This window comes from Myripristis murdjan, chromosome 18 (assembly GCF_902150065.1).
Source record: "Myripristis murdjan chromosome 18, fMyrMur1.1, whole genome shotgun sequence".
Taxonomy (NCBI): Eukaryota; Metazoa; Chordata; class Actinopteri; order Holocentriformes; family Holocentridae; genus Myripristis; species Myripristis murdjan.
The window spans coordinates 3,664,936-3,688,443 of NC_043997.1; the positions used below are offsets into that span (position 1 = coordinate 3,664,936).

The 23,508-nt window shown below is 41.6% G+C and overlaps 1 protein-coding gene across 1 annotated transcript; it reads right to left on the bottom strand.

The window, feature by feature from the left end:
- Positions 1-4,053: 4,053 nt before the first annotated feature.
- Positions 4,054-15,890, bottom strand: LOC115376343 (sodium- and chloride-dependent GABA transporter 2-like). Its single transcript, XM_030075857.1, has 15 exons — positions 15,842-15,890; positions 14,190-14,405; positions 11,164-11,298; positions 10,922-11,062; positions 10,438-10,522; positions 10,207-10,339; positions 9,699-9,833; positions 6,614-6,717; positions 6,399-6,523; positions 6,092-6,204; positions 5,823-5,960; positions 5,608-5,710; positions 5,186-5,286; positions 4,813-4,983; positions 4,054-4,322 (listed from the first exon to the last, which is right to left on the bottom strand). Exons 2-15 carry the CDS (start codon positions 14,377-14,379, stop codon positions 4,158-4,160), a joined length of 1,839 nt encoding a protein of 612 aa, XP_029931717.1. The 5' UTR covers positions 14,380-14,405; positions 15,842-15,890; the 3' UTR covers positions 4,054-4,157.
- Positions 15,891-23,508: the final 7,618 nt, after the last annotated feature.

Sequence of the window (23,508 nt, forward strand, 5' to 3'; positions counted from 1 at the left end):
CAGATTTGAAAAGAGTTCTTAGAAAGGCGAAAGGAGGAAGGAGGTCTAACTTTGCCTAATTATCTCCATTACTACTGGGCTGCTAACATGCATAAAATAATGTTTTGGGTCTTTGATCTATCAGAGGATGAATCTCCACTTTGGCTGCAGATGGAGCAACATGTGAGTAACCCAGTAACACTTAGCTCTCTGGTTTGTGCTCCTTTACCTCTAAGTAAACGTTACTGTGCAAATAATCTGGTTATTCAAGCTACCTTGAAGATATGGTCACAGTTTAGAACCCATTTCAAAATCAAAAAAGACCTTATCACTTCTCGTATTTTGGCAAACTGCAGCTTTGTTCCATCTCTCACAGACACATCAATTCTGCTGTGGCATAGGAGAGGGATAAAGTATGTTAGTGATCTTTTTAAGGAGGGACATTTTATTTCTTTTGACCAGCTGAAAAAGGACTTTAATATTCCACAGTCAAACCTCTTTAGGTACCTGCAGGTATGCCGTTTTGTCCTAAAACACTTCTCTTTGACATCTCCACAGAATATGTTGGTGGATACATGTTTGGAGATAGATCCTACTGGTAAAAGTGTGATTTCAATGCTATATGATAAACTTCAGACTGTCGCTTCCCCATCTCTCGGCCACTTAGCGAGGGCATGGGAGGAAGAGTTAGGGATCGATATTCCTGAGAATGCCTGGGAGACCGCAGTTGAATTGGTACATTCTTCTTCAATATGCATTAGACATGGACTGGTACAGTTTAAGGTTCTGCATAGATTACATTTCTCTGCGAACACACCTGCACAATGGTGGCAACTTCATGAGTTTCATCATTGTTGTTGCGGGGAGAAGACTGGCAGTATTTATTGCTGTGCAGCGCTTCACGTTGACATGAGGCATTTCATTTAATGCAGTGTGGTATGTTAGTCAGCTAGCTGCTGACAGATTTATTGTTGTAAGAGAATAACAGAAGTCAAATCTGAGTAACGTAACAAGTCCCTGGAGACCAAAACAGCTTTCTCTGCTGCACGCCACCAGGCTCTTAGGATCACCATGTCCTTTCAGCAGGATAGATGTCACGTGGCCGTGGGATTCATCTACTGCTTGGGTGACTGGTTTATGGGAGTTGGGCAGGCCCAAAGTGGTGCACCTGCCAGCCAGCAGAGCCTCGGCCTCAGCTTATGAGTGGATCCATTGTCTGCAATAAGACATCATTGCAGACAATGTCTGCAATAAGACATCATTGCAGGCTGTCCCCCGTACCCGACTTGTGACGGAGTCACCACAGCCTGCAGTTCTTCTGTGGATTTCTTCTTGCCTAGATCAAATGAACGAGGAAAGGGGGAAAAAAACGGACATCAACATATTCAATCTGCGGCTCCTTTAGGAATCTGTTGTTGATGCTAGCTTGGATTGTCCGGAGGGAGTTAGGCGGGTACTGGGCCGTACGTCATGAAATACTGACAACAGAATTAACCAATCACTGCAGCGAATAGTTTCTGCTTGAACGCTGAGAGGATGGCTTTCAGCCGCGACACATCAGTTGTAGGCTAGGCGGAGGTGGAATGTATGAATCACCTAGCGCGAAAAACACAAGCGCTCGCAAATACCAGTGATACAATGGCAACATAGCGACTTTCCAAACTACCCCCAAGAGACTTAATAACCTAACGTTAGTCAGAAACTTATTTATGTAACGTTTGTTGTGTTTGTTTTTGTGCCGATATGCCGTGCGCTGGCCGCACATCTCTCTCTCGTTCCACTTGCTGATACAATGACAACTTAGCGACTTTCCAAACTCCCCCAAGTGACTAAACCCCCTAACGTTAATCAGAGACGGATTTGTGTAATTATTGTGTTTGTTTTTATGCTGCTATGCCGTGCGCTGGCTGCCTTCCCATCTCTCCTTCGTTCCACTTGCTGTTCGCTTCGCTTTTCACACACAAGCACCCAGCCCCCCGCGCAGTTGACAGAAGTTGTGATTTTGATTTGATAATCATTTATTGTCCAGCCTTTTTGTATTAATTTCAGTACTTTATTTTATTTCCTGGTACTGTTTGTGTTTGTACCTATTTTGTCAATATCTTAGATCTTGCCATTTATGTTTGTGTGTGGAGACATTTGAGAAAATAATTAAAAATAATTAAATTATAAAATGTTAATCTAATGTCCACATAAATCAGTTAATCAATATCTGTGTTTCCCAATAACTGCCTTTTATCAAAATGCAGTATGTTAAACACTCTGAAATTGTTATAGTAGCTTCTTGATTTGTCTCAAAGAGTGCCCCCCCCCCCTCTCCGGAGTGTCTCAGGAGTGTCTGTATTTCCTCTGTGCTCGGGTGGAACTGTCTCAAATTCTCTGAATGGAGTTGCAAATTCCTCGCTATCTTCTGAAATAGCCATCACGCGAGCGGCTGCTTCCCTCCCTGTGCCCACAGCTTGTAAACTGATTGTCCTGCTCCTTGACCATCAGGGACTTCTACCATGGGGGCCTGAATCACCAACATGACTGGACTCAGGGTCTTGTCTCTGTGTCTGTTGTCTCTTCTATATTTCATTCCAGTCCAGGTGAGTGATGGGGAGAGTATTGGGGCGGCCGATGTGACTGATGTACCTGCTGGTAAGGACTCTGTGCAGTAGGCTGGGTGGGGCTTGACTTATTCTGGTTCATCGTTGGACACCTTTGCAGCTCCTGTGGCCCAGTGTCTGAGAGCTAAGTCGGATGACAGCTTCAATGAGTAGCTTCAGTAATGGACATCGGTAAAGGTAACGGCGTTGTAACGATGGAAATAGTCATTAGTTAGATTACCCGTTACTGAAAAAAAATATCGCCGTTAGTAATGCCATTTATTTTAACGCCGTTGTTCCCATCACTGATGTTGAGTAACTTCAGTTTTTCTTATCTGACTTCTCTGGTTCTTGAGCCCATTGAAACTTGAACAAAGCTCAATTATTTTACTGTTGGAGAAGTTAATTTGTGCTGGATCTTCCTCAGCCTTCAGTGGTGAACAGATGACCATAAAGATGGAAGCATAAATGTGTTCAGCGGTTTCAGGAAATGCTCCCCATAGGAACTGAAGCATTGGACATACAGAGGTGAAAATGGTGTCCAACATCTGGTCTGGTCTAGTCAGGGGAAGTTGGGGATTTTGCCCAAAACTTTGGGAGTATTCCTTTAAAAATCCTTGTCACACACAGCAACATCCTGATTCAACCAGAAATGTCAAAACATGGAGGGAAGACACCTTCAAGACCAAGTTTCATCCTGGTCATGAGCACAAATGCCAAAGTTTAGTGTTTGGACTTTTAATTTGCAGGATTACAGATGAACTAAATGACAGGACTGTGACAAGTTCAGCTGTCACAGTCACACAGGGTTTCCTCTGTTTGGCTGCAGGGGCTGAGAGGGTTTAGTTGCTGTTAGCAGTTTCCTCCACTAGATGTCGCCACATAAACACACATGAAAAGCCTAGGAGAGCCTCTGTAACTGTTCAGCTCTCAGCTTAGAGAGAGAGAGAGAGCATGTATATGTATATACCTCCACTGGCATCTTCATTTATGCAAACTAAGTGGCAACACATATCTGGACCTACAGGACAAAGAGTGAATCACCTGGGTAAATTTTAATCTGTTCACTCCGATGTTGATTCATGAGTTTTGTCCGTCATTTCAGTTGATTTAATTTACACTTCTTTGCCTTTCTTTAAATTTCTTCAGGGCAACACACATTCAATCCCAGAGTGAACATAAATGAATATAAGCTGTGTTTTTGCTAAAAGTATTGCATGTTTTCACAAAACAATTTATATTATAGCAGCTCTGTTTCAGTGAGGTTTGTGTGAAGAATACCATGAAACAGAAAACAGGCAATATATTCTGTGTTTCACTCACTACAAACTACAAAAGAAGCATTCATGTGAATTAAAGCATGAAACAATAATGATCTTTTATGCTATGTACTTGTCCCTGAGGTGATTTATTATTTATTTTGGTAGAACAATACTGCATTACATAAAACGAATTAACAAAATAATTCACAAAATAATTTCCATGTTTAAAGAAGAGTTGGAAGTTGTAGAAACAGAATAGTCCCCCATGTTTATGACAGCCTGTCTGATGCACCAACGTCTTTCTCACGATATCTCAGCGCTCTTGTTTTCATTCTAAACAATAACCCTCAGAAACAGCATGTGTGGGTTCTTCAGTTGTGTTCAAGGGGAACCCTTCACTCTTTGTGAAGGAGTGACGTGCCTCAGAGTCGACCGTCCTCTTTGCCGACGAGCCGCCCAGCTCCTCCGCTGGAGTGCATAACACTCTGAGTCTCTGGAAGGAGGAGGGAAAGAAAAGATACCATTAACTCTCCACTACAGCAATCCATACTGCATTACATTAAACACAATATGAGCCCCATGAAACCTGTCGCTCATGCCACTTTTATCCCTCTAGGCAGTATCAGGGTAGAAAACACAGCAGAGATAGTCTAAAAAGGGAGATATTCCACCTGCAAGAATATTTTGGGCCACCTCCAAGGGCTGACTCTGAGCCCAGAACTGGCTAAACAGAGTCAAATGAAAAGGGACATGACAACAATTTCTGTTTCCAAGTAAAGTTTCACATAATTTTTCATCTGTGCCATAAAACCTAAAATTACATTTGACACAAATCAATTTAAGCAGCAACATGGCGCGCTCTCTTGCATGAATACACATAGCTATTTAAAATGTTATTGTTTCCCATCACATCCAAGAGCTGGACAGAACCCACTTGCGGTGATCAAAGCTAACATGTGAAAGCTGTTCAGTATGCAGACTACCTGTCTCAGGGTCCCTGGGGTTACAGTCAAACTGTAGAGAAACCACAGAGGAACCAGGAGAGCTGAAGAGAGAGTAAGGAATATCCCGATGGAGTAGCCCCACCAGGGGTATTGGTAGGTGTTGTTGTATTTCAGAGGGGTGAACTTGATCAGGGAGATCAGCAATATGCCCTGAGTGAAACAAAGAGACAGAAAACATGAATGAAAAACAGGTTTTCTTTTAGTAGTAGAAGATGACAGTCAGAGCCACATTAATTGGGTAATTATGGGTCGGTATACATTTATTTACAGATGCATAGCCCACTCATTTTACCCCATTATCTCTCCATTGTCCGCAGGCTGAGAGAAATCTTCATACTCCATATTTACTTACTGTGCAGACAGACGGTGTGATGTACTTCCAACAGTATTTCATATAGGGCCAAGGGCGGTAGCCAAGCATGTCCTGAATTTGATCGTAATAGTGATCGGCACCTTGGAGACAGATATTCATAGTCAGCTGTTGGAGCTTGCTTTGGTTGTGTGTGTGTGTGTGTGTGTGTGTGTGTGTTGAAGAGCAACATTCTCATCTTCTCACAGGTATCTTAACTATGACTGGAGTGATGTAAATCTGAGCACATTATAATGTCACGATGGCAACAATTGTGATAAAGCCCATGTTGAATATAATCAGCAGTATCATCTAGGGAAATTGTATAAGTGCTGATAACACCAGTCAAATGTATGTTTCCATCAAAGTTACTATAACTTTGATGGATGGTAACTGTCTTTGAATAACAACATCCTGTAACTCACCATACACCCATCCCAAACAAACAGGTTCCAAAATTGCAAAAAACATTAGTGGCATTCCACTACAAGCGTAGTAGTCAAACAGCTGAAATATATAGAGTCCACCCTGCAAGAGTTAGAGAGAGGAAGAAACTTACAGACAGACCAAGAGATATAAATGCATCTAGGGCTTCATTCTTACTTTAAACTACACATGATAAAAAAACAAACTGACTTACCTCAGTGACCATCAACAGTCCAACAAGGAAGCATCCGACACTTACGGCCAGCAGAAGTAGTTTACGTCGAGAACCAGTCAAGAAGACGGAGGGATACATGTCTGATATGCTTGTGATAATGCCTTCCAGAGACACAAACTGTGGGGACAAAGTTTTGTTTCCTCTGTTACTCATCAAAAGAAAAATAACTGAAGAGCATCAAACATAATGTTCCTCAAGCTTACATCCTATTAAGATGTATTTACCACAATGTAATGCTAACCACCTACCTCACTGTCCAGTCCAAGGAGGATGATCATAATAAAGAAGAATGCAGCCCAGAGCTGGGGAACAGGCATCATGGCTACTGCCCGAGGGTAGGCGATGAACGCCAGGCCAGGGCCTGAAAGTAATCCATACCAGATGCAGAGTGTTAGCCAAGGCCCCATAGGTGATGCAGCTTTCAGCTCCAACCTCATTGAAATGCTCAGAGCCATTTAACACGGAGAGCTGCTTCATTTTGACCCCTCCAATCAGCATGTATAAAAAATAATAGATCATGTATGTAATTGTGTTGCATCGCAAACAATCAAATACCTGATTCAGCCACTGCTGAGATGTCGACACCCAACTCTTTCGCCATGAAGCCAAGAACAGAGAAGACTGCAAAGCCAGCCACAAAGCTGGTTAAACTGTTCAGCAGGCAGAGGGCAAATGAGTCTCTGTAAGTGAGAAAGATGACTGTGTATCCTGAGTCATGTGAACAAGAGGGAGGTAATTAGACAGTACAGAAAAATATTTCTTTTGCTTACCTGTAGCAGTTGTTGTTGTATTTGTTGTAGCTTCCCAGAGACGGCAAAGAACCTACGCACACACAACAGGAGAATAATATCTGGCTCCCAGCATCCATCCACACCTTAAAACAAACAATGAAACATTTTAGTTGTTTTATCTATTTTTTTTTTTTTTTAATCTCCCCTTTTAGATTTTACTAGTCATGCATTACATTCATGATTACTCTACTTTAGTGGTTCCTAACCAAACAACATTAAAAAAAAATCAATTACTTTAAATCAAAATTAGCCAAATCAATTGCTATACTTTACAAGGTAAAGGATTTGTTGAACGAGCATGCCTTGTATATTTTGTATTGTTCAGTCGTCGTCCCCTACATAACTTATTGCCTAGAAATATGGGGGAATGCATATCCTACCCATACTAGACCTATTTTCATTCTTCAAAAAAGAGCTGTACGGATTATCACAAAATCAAACTACAGAGAACCATCAAATGGATTATTTATTAAATTAAGGGCTTTCAAATTCATGGACCTAGTGGACTATAAAATAGCATTGATAATGTACAAGGCATATAACAATCTATTACCTTGTGAAATGTTGAGCATGTTTAAAAAAAGGGAATGCAGATACGAGCTCCGAGGGAAACATATGATGGAGAAAATAAAATCCAGGACCAAAATAAAAGATCAATGTATTTCTGTGAGGGGTGTGGATGTATGGAATGGTCTAGACGATGAATTGAAGATGTGCCAGTCAGTCCTCGAATTTAAACGTTTGTTCAAAAGTAAGGTATTTGAAAAATATGATGACTCAGATACCATTCTGAAGTTATTTGGGATCTTTTGTGTAAAATGCTATAATATTTTGTTTAATGTTTTGAAAAATTTTGATCTGATCAAGCTGATCTGATAAGAAGGGTAGGCGAAAATAAGCGCTAGCTTCAGCCTATGCCTTTTCGGTTGTGGATATTTTCATTTATACTGACAGAATGTGTATTTATTTGTTTATTTATTTATTCATTTTTCCTGTTAAACAGTGTAAATTTAAATGACCTGACCAAAATAAATTATTTTTCATTCATTCATTCAAAAAAAAGCAACGTAAAATTTCAATTTCAAATGTGTTTCAAAAATATTACGTGACATAAACTGAAAACATGTACCTTCAAATCACTCTTATCTCACAAACTTTAATGCAGACTTCGTTCCACATGGGAATTCTTATTTCAGAATTTCATTTGACAGACAGTATTTATTTATTTCTGTATATATTTATTCCCCATGTGTTCTCTTTCCGTCATGTACTCTTCTCATACAAAGAGACAGTTAATAAGTGGAAATCAACGGTTGGTTGGTGGCCTCACTGACCAGCCCCCTCTTTTTAATGTCCTGCATCCCTCTTGTAAATGTCCTGTTTCTCCTTTGATGGATCATCGTGGGAAATCTTGAAAAACTGAAGACGCTCCGTCGGTGTCACTTTATGTTGTGGGAATTTCTCTAACCCCTGATTGGCTCTACATCTACAGTCAGGTCCATAAGTACACTCCTGATTAAAATCTTAAGACTAGTTGAGAAATTGCAAGAATTTACATTTTGCACTGTTGGATCTTAAAAAGGTTTTAAGTAGAGCTTCAAAATGCAAAACGAAGAAATGGGAGTGAGACAAAAAAAAAAAAATGAGTAAGCAATTTATTGCAAACAATCATTAAACTGAAATAGGCTGTTCATCAGCTGATCAAAAGTTTAAGACCACTGCCTTTAAAAGCCCAAATCTTTGCAAAAATGTGGATTCTGTGTCATTTTCTGTAAGGTATCCACACTGTCATGACCTCCTGATGGCAAAGGCAAAAAAAACTTTCTCTCCTTGCACGCGGTCGGATTGTTGAGCTGCATAAGCAAGGCCCAACAACAAGGCCCTCACAGCGTGCCATTGCTGCTGAGGTTGGATGTAGTAAGACAGTCGTCTTAAACGTCTTATAAGATCCTGAGGGTTATGGAACAAAAAAGTCAAGTGGTAGACCCAAAAAAAATTTACCAGCCCTGAGCTGGAGGATCCAATTGGTTGTCCATCAAGACACGGAACAATCCTCGGCCAAAATTAAGCTTGTCACTGCTGCCAACTGCAGTCCCATAACCATCAGACGGCATCTGCGAGAGCAGGGTTTTAAGAACAAAAAACGTCTTCAAAGGCCTCGTCTCCTTCAACGGCACAAAATTGCCCGATTGGAGTTTGCACGAGAGCACCAAACATGGGACATTGAAAGGTGGAAGAAAGTTTTATTCTCTGATGAGAAAAAATGTAACTTTGACGGTCCTGATGGCTTCCAACGTTACTGGCATGACAAGGAGATCCCACCTGAGATGTTTTCTACACGGCACAGTGGAGGGGGCGCCATCATGATCTGGGGGGCTTTCTCCTTCAATGGAACAATGGAGCTTCAGGTTGTGCAGAGGCATCGAACGGCAGCTGGCTATGTGGAGATGTTGCAGGGGGCGTCCCTCATGACTGAAGGCCATCGTCTGTGTGGTAATGACTGGGTTTTTCAACAGGACAACGCTGCAGTTCACAATGCCCGCCTGACAAAGGACTTCTTCCAGAGAAAGAACATCACTCTTTTGAACCATCCTGCGTGTTCCCCTGATCTAAATCCAACTGAGAACATTTGGGATTGGATGGCAAGGAAAGTTTACAGAAATGGACACCAGTTCCAGACAGTGGATGCCCTCCATGAAGCCATCTTCACCACTTAGAGCAACATTCCCACTAGCCTCCTGGAAACACTAGCATCAAGCATGCCGAAACAAATTTTTGAGGTGATTAACAAGAAATCTTTTTTTGCCTTTGCCATCAGGAGGTCATGACAGTGTGGATACCTGACAGAATTTCCCTGGTTGGGATCAATAAAGTATATCTATCTATCTATCTATCTATCTATCTATCTATCTATCTATCTATCAGAAAATGACACTGAATCCACATTTTTGCAAAGATTTGGGCTTTTAAAGGTAGTGGTTTTAAACCAGTAGGCACGACTATACAATACAGATGAAATGTTAGTGTTAAGTGAAATAATGTATTGTTCAGTCTTTAATCCCACCTGAGGATCTGTGAGGCGGCCTGGATTAGGAAAGAGGTAAAATCGAACGCCATCTGAGGCTCCTGGTAATGTCAGACCTCGAATCAGCAACGCTATAATCATCACGTAGGGAAAAGTAGCTGTGAAATATACGACCTGAGAGAGAGAACCACCAAAATACAACAATTACAAGAGGGGAGGTCAAGTTTCATTACAGATTATCATTACAGATTATCACTCAAATGTATAAATGGGAAAATGTTATGACACATAAATTACAATGCTGCATTTTTAACAGGCAGTATTAAACATGCCATGCAATTATACATTATTTACAACTAAGCTCAATTAACACTGCGGCAAATGTGCATCTTAATGGTGATAGCATTATACTTCAGCCTACCTTTAAGTTGCAACCACTATGACCAATTATTTACATCAGATATTGCATAATGCAAAAGGAACAAAACATAAAAAAAGAGAAAAGAGAGAACTGGGTAAGGGTAAGAAGGGTAACATATGAATTCACCTTCCCTGAAGACTTGACTCCTTTCCAGACACAGAAGAAACAGATAATCCAGCTTAGCAGAAGAAACCCAGCCAGATCCCAGCGCATACTACCCATCTCCTCGATTCCTCCAGACAAGCCCAAGATCCTTCTTCTAAAAATATAAATATCAATGATTGCTTAGGAAATTGTGCTTCTCACAAAACAATTAAAAACAATTGCTTCAATGATTATGTAAATGTGAATACGTACTGCCAGAATTCCTGAACCGAAGATGTTGCATTCCCCAAAATCTGTCCATTTGCTGTGTGATTCTGAGCCAAATCAATGCAGTTCTCTTATCGTGGGAGAGTAAGAATAACAAGTGAGAATGGCATTTTGTTAACATGTTGATGAATAGTTCTTGTATAAGTCTTGTGTGTGTGTGTGTGTGTGTGTGTGTGTGTGTTATAATTCTGTGTGTGTATTATAATTCTGACCATTTGGTCACCAAAAGTGTCCAAAACTAAAGATCATCCCCGAAAAAGAGTTTTTCACTAATTTACACCTACTGAAGGAGAGGGTGGTTAAACATGTTCTGACCTGATTACCTCAAGAGCTCTTATTTGTTTTGTGAGGACTAAAAAAATCTTCGAAGTAAAAGACAAGAAAAAGACAAGTGCAAATTACTTATCAGTTCAAAAATTTGGCTCCCAAAACGACAGTAACATGAAAACGACGTGACAGGTGTGTGTACCTGTGTTCCAGGTGTTGTTACAGTTGGCCCAGGGAAGCTCGGTGTTGAAGGAAAAGAGGAGATAGAGGAAGGCCCAAGCCAGTATGATGATGTAATACATGACACCATAGAGCAGGATCACTTGACTACCGTAGCCTACACCTATCGGCAAAAACGTGTTATTATCTGCAAATATGTGAAATATTACCATTTACAGTGTGAAAGTACTGCATATACTGTGTTGTATGTTGAACTAGGAGTACCTTGAAAGGCAGGACATATTTTCCTCCAAGATGTGATTCCACCTTGACTGGTTAACTGTCCCATAGACACCTCCAAAAAGAAAAGGGGGATTCCACAGGTAAACAGGAACAGGACATACGGGACCAAGAAAACTCCTAATGTGAAAAATTTTGTAGGAAAAAGAAGGCAAATTTATGCAAGACACATTGCATTTGTAATAAATACCGTTACTGTAGTAATACTGAAATAAAATCCATATTATAACTGAAATTCAGAAGTTCATGAATTATACAGTGCATCCAGAAAGTATTCACAGTGCTTCACTTTTTCCACATTATGTTATGTTACAGCCTTATAGCAAAATTGGTTAAATTCATTCTTTTTTTTTGAGATTTTTGCAAATGTATTAAAAATAAAAATAAAAAAAAAACTGAGAAATCACAGCCAAATAACAGCAATTATGATGCCACAAGCTTGGCACACCTATGTTTGGGCAGTTTGGCCCATTCCTCTTTGCAGCACCTCTCAAGCTCCATCAGGTTGGACGGGAAGCGTCGGTGCACAGCCATTTTCAGATCTCTCCAGAGAAGTTCAGTCACATTCAAGTCTGGGCTCTGGCTGGGCCACTCAAGGACATTCACAGAGTTTTCATGAAGCCACTCCTTTGATATCTTGGCTGTGTGCTTACGGTCGTTGTTCTGCTGAAAGATGAACCCAGTCTGAGGTCAAGAGCGCTCTGGAGCAGGTTGAATGAATGAATGAATGAATGAATGAATGAATGAATCAATCAATCAATCAATCAATCAATCAATCAATCAATCAATCAATCAATCAATCAATCAAGTTTATTTTGACCAAGATTAGCAACAGGAATACAAAGTCCATACAAGTACATTAAGTGAAATCAGAATGGTGAATATCAAATAAAGTAAATATACATGCTTAATAAATACCAAGTAAAAGGCCGAAACAGGAATAGGCAGAAGCCAAAGGCTTATTTTAGCCTATCCTTTATCCTATCAAACCAGACTAAATACTCCCATAATGGTAAAGGAGAAAACTCCCATAATGGCAAAGGAGAAAAGGTTTTCATCCAGGATGTCTCTGTACATTGCTGCATTCACGTTTCCCTCTATCCTGACTAGTCTCCCAGCTCCTGCTGCTGAAAAACATCCCCACAGCCTGATGCTGCCACCACCATGCTTCACTTTAGGGATGGTGTTGGCCTGGTGATGAGCGGTGCCTGGTGTCCTCCAAACGTGACGCCTGGCATTCACGCCAAAGACTTCAGTCTTTGTCTCATCAGACCAGAGAATTTTGTTTCTCATGGTCTGAGAGTCCCTCAGGTTACTTTTGGCAAACTCCAGGTGGGCTGCCATGTGCCTTTTACTAAGGAGGGGCTTCTGTCTGGCCACTCTACCATACAGGCCTGATTGGTGGATTGCTGCAGAGATGGTTGTCCTTCTGGAAGGTTCTCCTCTCTCCACAGAGGAACTCTGGATCTCTGACCATCGGGTTCTTGGTCACCTCCCTGACTAAGGCCCTTCTCCCCTGATTGTTCAGTTTAGATGGCCGGCCCGCTCTAGGAAGAGTCCTGGTGGTTCCGAACTTCTTCCACTTATGGATGATGGAGGCCACTGTGCTCATTGGGACCTTCAAAGCAGCAAAAATCTTTCTGTACCCTTCCCCAGATTTGTGCCTAGTAGGGCTGTTAGTCAACTGGTCGATTTATTGGTCGATACGTTCTTGGTCGATCAAAATCTGATTGGTCAATTATTTGCTGTATTAATTTGATCAGGAGTAAAGCACTAAGTGCCAATGGGGGTGTTTTCACAAACAAACGGTTTCACAGGTAACAGTCTCAGAACACCCCCCTTGTTTTCACAATTTTGGATTAGCCCAACCCACTGGCGGAGACAGATAGGTAGGCCCGTATGTTCTGAATTGAAGAAAAAATTAGCCCTGGTTTTCAGAATATTTGCTTAATTAAGAACGTTTAATGAACATTAGTCCTCTACCATGTCAAAGACATCGTCAGTGTGGCAGCATTTTACCAAAATAAATAGAAAAAAAGTCGAATGCAAACTTTGCGAACAACATTTTGCGTATCACAGCTCAACAACCAACATGGCATATCACCTGTAAACGGTGAGCTAACATGTCTGCGTTAGGTTGCTCCGTCAGTTTGGAGTATAAACATATCAGAATTGGCATATTTCAAAGTTGTAGTCTAATAATCATTTTATAACTGCAGGGGCACACACCCACGACGACGGCAACTTCCTCCAGTCTGTTCATGTCTCAGATGTTCAGCCTCGCTCTGTGCGAGGACACGCACAGTGCAGGCTGGAAAAATAGTGGAAGGTCCTGTCAATTATTATAACATATGACAAAAACAATTGTCTAAATTATGTTGCATATACCTCAGCAGTTCTTGTGCTGGTGTTATTAGTTGACATAGTACTATTTTCAAAAATCATAGGCTATGATGTTGCGTAGGCGCACGTGATGCAGCGCTGTCAGAGCCGACCAACTCCAGTGTGTCATTCAGTGCAAAATAATTAGGTAAAAAACGATTTAATATACTGCAAATACTAGTTGTTTATTTATAATTTATTTATGCAGGCAAGGCTACCTGGTCGGCTACTGCCCCTCAACTGAATTTACCACAGGTGGACTCCAATTAAGCTAAAGAAACATCTCAAGTATGATCAGTGGAAACAGGATGCACCTGAGCTCATTTTTGAGCTTCATGGCAAATGCTGTGAATACTTACGTACATGTGATTTCTTAAATTTAGATTTTTAATAAATTTGCAAAAAACTCAAAAAAAAAACACTTTTTTTTCACATTGTCATTATGGGGTGTTGTGTGTAGAATTTTGAGGAAAAAGATGAATTTAATCCATTTTGGAATAAAGCTGTAACGTAACAATGTGGAAAAAGTGAAGTGCTGTGAATACTTTGCGGATGCACTGTATAATTCATGCACTTCTTCTGAGTACTTTCTGTTATACGAATGAAACTTTTATCTTTTACACACTCACCACCTCCATTTTTGAAGCACAGATAGGGAAACCTCCACACATTACCCAGACCAACCACTGTTCCAGCCACGGCCAAAATGAATTCTCTTTTGTTGGCCCATTGTCCTCTGTCCTGACACTCTGATCGTGCACGACCCTGATGCTCTTCATCTGTCATCGGCTTCACCTCGCCTTTGCTTGCTGGCTGCATTGGGTCTGGTGGTGAACTGCGTTCTGCTGTTGTATTCAAACAGTATTGGAGTTATGAGAGGTGATCATTTTATATTGCTGTCTGTCATATAGCTTGTCTGTTCTAGGTAAGATCTACCTAAAGCTGTACACGCTGAACCTCATAACTATGAAACTATGAAAGATGAAACATTTCTAAGCCTCTGTCCTCCACACTGTCATTGTTACAAACTGCTGGTTTGAGCTGCTTCTAAATATCTCTCTTTGATTAAGAAAGAAGGTTTGCAATTAAATGGCTAAACTTTGATTTAGGAGACATGTTCAAGTATTGTCACTTCAGTAACTCGATATTTTTTTTTAAGTGGAGTAGTCATTGATTGTTATGGAAGCCAAGAAAGGCCAAGATTGTTATTTGAAATGTTTGCAAAGGGGAGGGGCAATCTGTTAAGGAATTCCTGTGTATGTGTGTGTGTGTGTGTGTGTGTGTGAAGGAGCTCCGGGTGGAGTAAAATACAGAAACAACCTTAAGATAAGTAAAATCTACAGGGGTGGGAAACAGGGAGCAGATAGGGAGAAGAGAAAGCAAGAGGGAGAAGAGGCAGAAAAAAAAAATCGATTTTTCAAAAGCATGATTGCAAATTATTATCACGACAGACCAAATGTTTTCAGTCATCCAGTTAGAGGTGCACTGTGGAGCAGTGTAGCTTTTGAAATAATCTTTAGACCGCAGATAGACTTCAGGATTTATCAGGACAGCTGCTTTATTCCAAAAAAATTATCTCTGTGAACCTGGACTGTGTGTGTGTGTGTGTGTCTTTTTGTGTGTGTAGATGGCCACATAACATTAATTAATAATGAAACCTGACCATTTCTGTTGGTGTCTCAGGAAATTTAAATAATCAGTGAAGTAACACCACTGTGCCTGTTCTGCACACAGTCTCTCTCTGAATGGGGCGGCACACTTGTAGTTTCTACTGCAGGGCGTCGCTACAAGCCAGATGAGCCACCCCCTGTATCTGGGTAACCATAAACAAAAGTAATCATGTAACCGTAAAATCAAGGAGGTATAGTTCACATTATGGAATCCATCTTGGACTCAAACATGTGGAGAGTAAGAAAATCAAGCCTAAGTAAATTAATCATGTTGCTAAAGTTATCAGCCTGGTATCTTGATAAAAATAGATACATTTTGGTTTTGGATGTTATCACATGTTAATTTAAGACAGTTTAAGCTACAAAACACGGTCATAAACTCAGCATGATAGAGGGTCTGAGACCCTGTGGGAAACAGTTTTGTCTAAATAGAGGCTGTGGGGTAAAACATGCCAGTGATGCTGGGACAAACAGAGCCAGTGGTTCAGTCTACCCTAAAAAGTTTAAACAGGCTACATAAGTACAGAGTAACCTGTGCATTGATTTTCTGATTTTCTAAAGATGAGATCAAGATGCTAAGGCAGTACAAAAAAAGACAAATAGTGGCTCACCTTCTTTGGATGATCTAAAAAAGCAGCAAGGCAAGTGTCCGAGGGGAGATCCATTCACTCTGTGGCAAAGGATGACAGGATGGCACTGAAGACGTGTATCAACCAAACAAGTAAGAGAAGTTTCCAGAACAGGTTATGCAAAAGCTGGCAAAAGCTTATTGCAACTGGTTTCAGCTCCTCAGAAAGCTCCACCATCCATCATGCCAAACCCCAGAGGCTGCGTCATAAAGAGTGTGACTTTTTGCCTCTGTTAAGTTGGTATTAATCCCAATAATAACAAAATTGTCTCTAAACTATTTGATTTTGTGTCATTATTATGTTGGTAAGTAACAGTGATACATAATAATTAGCTAACTTGTTTTATTTTCCATGGGTGCACAACAACCCTGAGGTATATAATGTAACAATTATTTGAAGCAAGTACACATTTCTTTTGCAGTAAAATCATCAAATGTAAAAAGTGGCTCATGTTACACCATTCTCCCTTACAGAGCTCTGAAATTTCACTGTAATATGTTACGTATTACAGTATATTGATATATAGTATCATATATTGATATTGTGAACTACATTGACAATTTCCATATTTTTTGGGAACGCCTCTTTAAGCCAGATGGATTTTACCTGAATAAATATGGAGTGCGACTGTTGGGTTCCAACATTTTCTACTTTGTGTGTCAGACACCAGCAGCCCCTGCCAAGGCCAAGCGGCAAGACAACCCCAAACAACCGATAAGTCGGCCCTGTGGGGAGGAACTGCTTGTGCCTGAGATAAGAACGGACCATGGAGGACAGCTGACCCAGAAAGAGGTGTCAGCTCCAAAATCAGCACCCTCACCCCAACTAGAGGAGTCTGCCCCAGCCCCCAACTGGAGACTCCCAGTCCCCACTAAGTCCCCCACTAAGTCCCCCACTTGCTCCTTTCAGTCCTGACTCCCCACTTCTGGATTTCACTGACGGGATGAAGCACCTTGTTAGTATTGGAATCCAACTTACACCTCGTCAAATCCCCATATTTTCTCCCCGTAACCCCCCTCATCGTCATGCCCTTCCCCTTCCATCACGCCTGAAACACCCATCGACCAAAAGTCGGGCCCCTCCATCCCTCATAAACCTTCATGACTGTGAATCCGACTGATATGTGCCGGGTCCAGGCTGTGATACTGATATCAATAATGTTCTCCAGGAAAAGTCAGGGCCCTATGGAGGTCAAATAGCCTTTTCAATCCCTGTGATAATAGGTACACATCGTAGCATTTACAGACCATATGGCACTTGTCTTAACAATCTGAAGTCTGTCAGTGTTCAACAGCAGTCATCCTCCTTTCCTATCACATCATCCATACAGCTGAAACTAGCTCTTTTTAATGTCAGATCATTGGCCAATAAATCTTTCTTGATTATGGATCTGATAACTGAAAGGAACTTAGATTGCATCTTTTTAGTTGAGACGTGGCTCAACAGTGTTACTGGTTCAGCAACACTGCTAGAGGCCTGTCCACCAAATTTTCAGCTCTATCAGTCAGTCAGACAAAACAGGAGAGGAGGAGGGATTGCAGCCATTTTTTCTACACAGTTAGTCTGCAATGACATTGACCTTGGTGATTTTGCATCATTTAAATAGCTTGCTTTTGAGCTCAAGTCAGAACAAGCAGTACTTACGGTTACACTATATCGGCCACCAGGATACTCATCAGCATTCCTACAGGAGTTTACAGAGCTGGTCTCACTTGCCATCACTAGATATGACAGGTTAATAATGAATGGAGACCTGAATATTCATATCAACAAAAAGAATGACTCCAATGCCACTGAGTTTATGAACATACTGGACAGCTTTGCACTCATTCAACATGTCACTGAAGCCACTCACCAGCTTGATAACACCCTAGACCTGGTAATAACAACAGGGTTAAACATTAAGAATGTTTCAGTACTTGAACTGCCCATTTCTGATCACCACTGTGTGCTCTTCAGTGCCACCCTAACCTTAACGAAAACTAAGAAGGAGTACCTGGTTAAAAAGAGATTTCTTGATGATGAGGCTGACGCTAAATTTGCTAATCTCATGAGATCATTTGAGCCACACAGCAGTGACTGCACTCTAAATGACATGGTTAAGCAATTCAACAACACCCTGTCAGCTGCTTTAAATACTGTTGCCCCGCTAAAGGTAAAAATAAAGTTTACAGACAGAATATCCCCACGGTTAAACAATAACAGTGTTAAAAAAGCAAAGAGAACATGTCGGGCAGTTGAAAGAAGCCATGAACACATATAACAAGGAAATACTATTAACTATTAATTAACTATTTTTCCAAGATTATCACAGAGAATTCAGGAAACTCTAGAATATTGTTCTCCACTATTGACCAGCTACTCAACACTGCTCCCACTTCACCACAGTTCTCTGCATCTAGATGTGAAGAATTTGCACTGTTCTTCAATAACAGAATAACATCAATTAGAACTACTATTGCTGTTAATCCAGACACCAATGCAAACGCAGGTGATCTCAGAAAATTCTGTAAAAACGATGCAACCATGGGGATATTCACCAGCATAACATTATCTGAGTTCTGTAAGACTGTCACTGAATGTAACTCCACTACCTCATGTGTTGACCCTGTGCCTACAGCATTTTTTAAACGGGTGTTCAACAGTATATGAAGTCACATCCTGGCAATCATAAACATGCCACTTCAAACTGGCATCTTCCCAGATGAGTTCAAAACAGCTGTTGTAAAACCTTTACTAAAGAAACCCAACCTAGATAGTAATGCACTAACTTTTTTGTTTGATAGGGCAATATCAAACATACCATTCATGAGTAAGATACTTGAAAAAATAGTTGCAGCGCAAATAAATGCCTTTCTAAAAGAAAATAACATCCTGGAGGAATTTCAATCAAGCTTTAGAAAACATCATAGCACTGAAACGGCGCTTGCTAAAATCGGCAGCGACCTCAGACTTAACTATGATGAAAATAAGGTCTCAATTCTTATCCTCTTAGACCTTAGCGCTGCGTTTGATACGATTGACCATGACATCTTAATCAATCGCCTCGAAAAACTGGTTGGTCTTTCTGACTGTGTGTTACACTGGTTTAAAACTTACATCAAAGGGAGAAAGTTTTACGTCAGACTGGGAGATCATGTGTCTGGGGAACAGGACAACTGCTATGGAGTTCCACAAGGGAGCTGCCTTGGTCCATTACTTTTCTCTCTATACATGCTGCCACACGATGACATCATCAGAGAGCACAGTGTATGTTTTCATAGTTATGCAGACGACACACAACTGTATATTTCTGCCGAACCAAATGATGCTACACCGATAAATTCCATCACTGCCTGTCTCATGGCAGTGAACAAACTAACTTCTTAAAGCTAAATTAAGACAAAACAGAGATCCTGTTAGTCGGCCCAAAAACAAAAAGAGAGATGCTGTCCATTAACTTGGGGAAACTGGCTCCCAGGATTAAATCTGAGGTTAAGTCTTGGCATTGTATTGGATCCAGATCTTAGCTTCAAGTCCCACATTAATAAGGTGACGAAGACATCATTCTTCCAGTTTAGAAACATCGCTAAAGTGCGACCATTTATGAAACAAAAAGTCGCTGAAAAACTAATACATGCTTTTATCTCTAGCAGACTTGACTACTGTAATGTACTTTTTACTGGCCTTCCAAAGAAAACCACTGACAGACTTCAGCTCATCCAAAACTCTGCTGCTCGCTTATTAACCAGAACCAGGAAGAGAGAGCATATTAGTCCGGTCTTAGCTGCCCTACACTGGCTCCCTGTAACATTTAGAGTTGACTTTAAGGTTCTCCTACTTGTATATGAAGCACTTCATGGGCTAGGACCAAGCTACATTGCCAACTCCCTTATTGGCTATGCACCCCAAAGAGCACTGAGATCGTCTGCTGCTGGTTTATTGGTTCCCAACAACAGTCGAAAGAAAATTGGGGATGCCGCCTTTATTACTTACGCCCCTAAGCTTTGGAACACACTACCTTTAGACATCAGGGAAGCCAGCTCACTAGGTATCTAAGAAGATTGAAAACCCACCTTTTCACTCTAGCCCTTAACTAGCTCCTATTTTATTCCACACTGTTGTCTTTTATTGTTTCATTTGCATCTTTTGTTTCATTTCAAAGTTCTCGTTTTTAGCCTTTTCTTTTTAATTCCACCCTGTGCTGTTTTATGCTTTTTAATGTTTTATTTAATGTGTTTTCAAATGTTCTTTTTATTGTGAAGCAATTTGAGCTGCAATTCTTGTATGAAAGGTGCTATACAAATAAAGTTTTATTTATTATTATTATTATTATTATTATTATTATATAGTATATTGATATTTAAGTCTTTCATTAGCTGAAGGCAGACTGCAGTCTCCTCGCTCTTGCTGCTTTTCGCCATGCTGTTCGTCATGTCGTTTTCCCCGCTTGCAGTAACCACAGCAACAAAGATGCCCCAGGATTCATTGTGAATTGAGCATGCGCAGACGTAATTGACGTAACTGACGACGGCGCATTTCAAATGATTTTAGACTGGCCACTGACCACTCTTCTTTCTGTTGTCGTGTCTTTGGGACTTTAGATGTTCCACCGTGGTCTGTTTCCCCAGGTAATCCACCGACTGCTGACAGACTTTACAGTACAACACTCTGCCGCTCTCATTTAAAATCATTGGCAGATTCATATGGCCTCTCTATGGCAGTGATCTGTGTCGCCTCAGCTCCTCTGCTGTAGATTTGATTTTCGACATCTTTTAGTTGTTAAAACAGGTTGTTTTCTCCTCTGTTGTTCCACCTCACAACATGACATTAGCCTCAGGCAGAGGGGGGCCAGCTAGCTGCTGACAGATTTATTGTTTTCTGTTGCAAGACAATAACAGAAAAGGAATGAGGAACCAGCAAAGTCAAATCTGAGTAACGTAACAAGTCCCTGGAGACCAAAACAGCTTTCTCTGCTGCACGCCACCAGGCTCTTAGAACCACCATGTCCTTTCAGCAGGATAGATGTCACATGGCCGTGTGTTTCATCTGCTGCTTGGGTGAACGGTTTATCTGAGTTGGGCAGGCCTGAAGTGGTGCACCTGCCAGCCAGCAGAGCCTCGGCCTCAGCATTTGTGTCACAGAGTGACCAGGAGAGACCTTGTTTTCAGTCTGCTTTATATTTTTCTCTTTATTTGCAGTGAGTTGAGTGTTTTCTTTATAAGTCTCCCTTGTGTGTATGTGTGTAGAGGACCTCCCCTATTTGACAGCAGCGCAGCCGCTACCACTCACCCAATCAAGCCATGATTGTTGGAGGGACAATTAAAGGCAGTCGGGACACAGGTGCGAGGCAGGCTGGCCCAGGGAGAGCTACGGACACGGGCAGAGGACGCCGCGGCGGAGTTGCGGGACGGAGTGAGTCGCCACGACTGATAGAGGCGAGTGATTAACCCTCTGGACTTATTTAATGTGCCTCCGCTGTGAGCCGGTGCGGCTTTATCTGTGCTTCTCCCCTCTCCTTTCCTCCTGCCCGAGGCTCGACCGCTGCGGACCCGGCGCAGAGTCGGACGGCTCGCTGCCTCTGGAGAAAGCACCGACCGGGGCCGTAGCCACGCCACCTGAGGCTCGCCACGCCAGCGGCCCCCACTCCTTCCTTCTACCTCCATCCCAGGCCTGGAGCTAATGGACTAAAGACTTTTTTATGCACCCCCAAACTTTTATCTGATTGAACTGTGAAAATAAACTGTTTTTTCATTGGACTTGGTACCAGAGGAAAAAAAAAACCCTGTGACATTTGCTTTATTGTTTGTGGTTTAGGAACCTTTTGAATGACTTCTATTCTTTTGGAGGAGAGGGATTTGCCCTCTGCTGTGATCATGTCTCCCAAATAGGTCACTGTGGTAGATGGAAGCAAACCTTGAGACCATTTTCTGCTGGGTATTTAGGGTAAGCTCTGGTGTCCGCTTCACAACCCTGCTTATGTGGGGAACAAATCATCAAGCCATCAACATATTGCAATGAACCTGAGCCCCCTGGCAAGTGTAACCCCCCAATGTTTACTTTCAGGGCGGAGTTGAAAACTGTGGATATCCCTGTGGACAACGAGTCCGTGTCCAGCTTTTCCCTTCAAATGAGAAGGCATATCAAAACGGACTGCTGGGATGTACTTTGTTGCTGAAAAATGCTTTTTCCAAGTCAATAACTACAAAAATGGTAGGTAGTTTTGGCATCTCGGGCACTTGTGCATTTATTGCAGCTTTTACTGCTTGTAAATCTTGCACACAATGCCACTCAAAGGGATGAGCTTCTCTGATTTTTTTAAAATGAAGAATTAGAGTTTTCTAACAACACAGTTATTCCTGTTTTCACCAGATGGTCCAAAACTGATTTGATTTCTTCCATAGAATCAGGTTTTGTTACCCATAGATGTTTTGGGATGCCTTCTAATTGTGGTGAATCTGACTCAGTGCTTACTTTAGTGAATGTTTGCAGAGCTGCCAACTCTCACGCATTGGCCGTGAGAGTCACGCATTTGATTGGCTCCACACGCTCTCACGCCACACCTCCGACTTCTCACGCTGAAGTGCTCATCAAGAGCCTTTTTTTTCCTTTTGACTAAAAACAGTTCTGTTTATCTGTGATCTATCTGTTGAGCCTGAGAAAAGCCACTTGTGATCGATAAGTTATGCCTGCAGAGCAGAGGTGGCGGCGGCTGGGCCACTTTTACAAGAGGCTCAGCCGATCAGAAGAATCTTTTTGATCAATCAGGGACTTCCCCTCACCCAACCGGCATATTATCCAATGAAATGAATGAGTTAGAGGCTACTCACGTTACAAAGTTTGTACCGCGCCCAAGCGTTCATGCACGAGCACATGCACGGTCACGCACGCAGCGCGAACGTGGATACGGTGTAAATCTTGCAACTTTCCTCTTGCCTCTGCAAAATCGTTTAATGTGTGCAGTGTGATTACCGGCAAATCGCCGCGTTGCGCAATCAATAATGAATCATGTTGTCTGTGTTGTGTCCGTTGTGCTGCTGCAACCGCATATAAACAAAAGTCGGTTTATAATGAAAGTACAGCAGTCTGTATGCACGGCGCACCTGTCAGATCCGGTAGACCTGGTGCCGGCCGGCACCGCACAGTGCGCGGCCACCCGGTCAGGTCAGGTCTACCGGATCTGACAGGTGCTGCTCCGGCTGTCAGTTGGACCTTTCTGAAGGAGGAAGTTACCTCCGAAACTTAAGGTAAATAAACATCCCTATGTCTGATTACAAGGTAGCCTACAAAAACGTCTTTTAGTTAAAAGGAACACATGATGAATGTATTTGAACTAGGCCTATATTGATTTATGCGTGTGTCGTATATAAACGTGATGACGTATATACCGGGGGCAATCCTGCTTGGGCGTGTAATGTGTGATGTGAAGGGTGACAATAGAAATGCATGTTTGAATGGTCGAACATGTTCATCTTCACAGGGCAGATCTTGTGTAAACTGTTAAACTATGGGGAAACCCCGTGCTCCTGCCAGTTTTGTGCATCTGCCACTTGTTTCTATCATCATCTGACAGACTTTGTCTGTGGATTTAGTTTGTGAGTGAGCCTGTTTGCTCTCTAAACATGCAATAGCTGTATCAGTTGTGATGTAAGCTGCTCTTCATTGCTGTG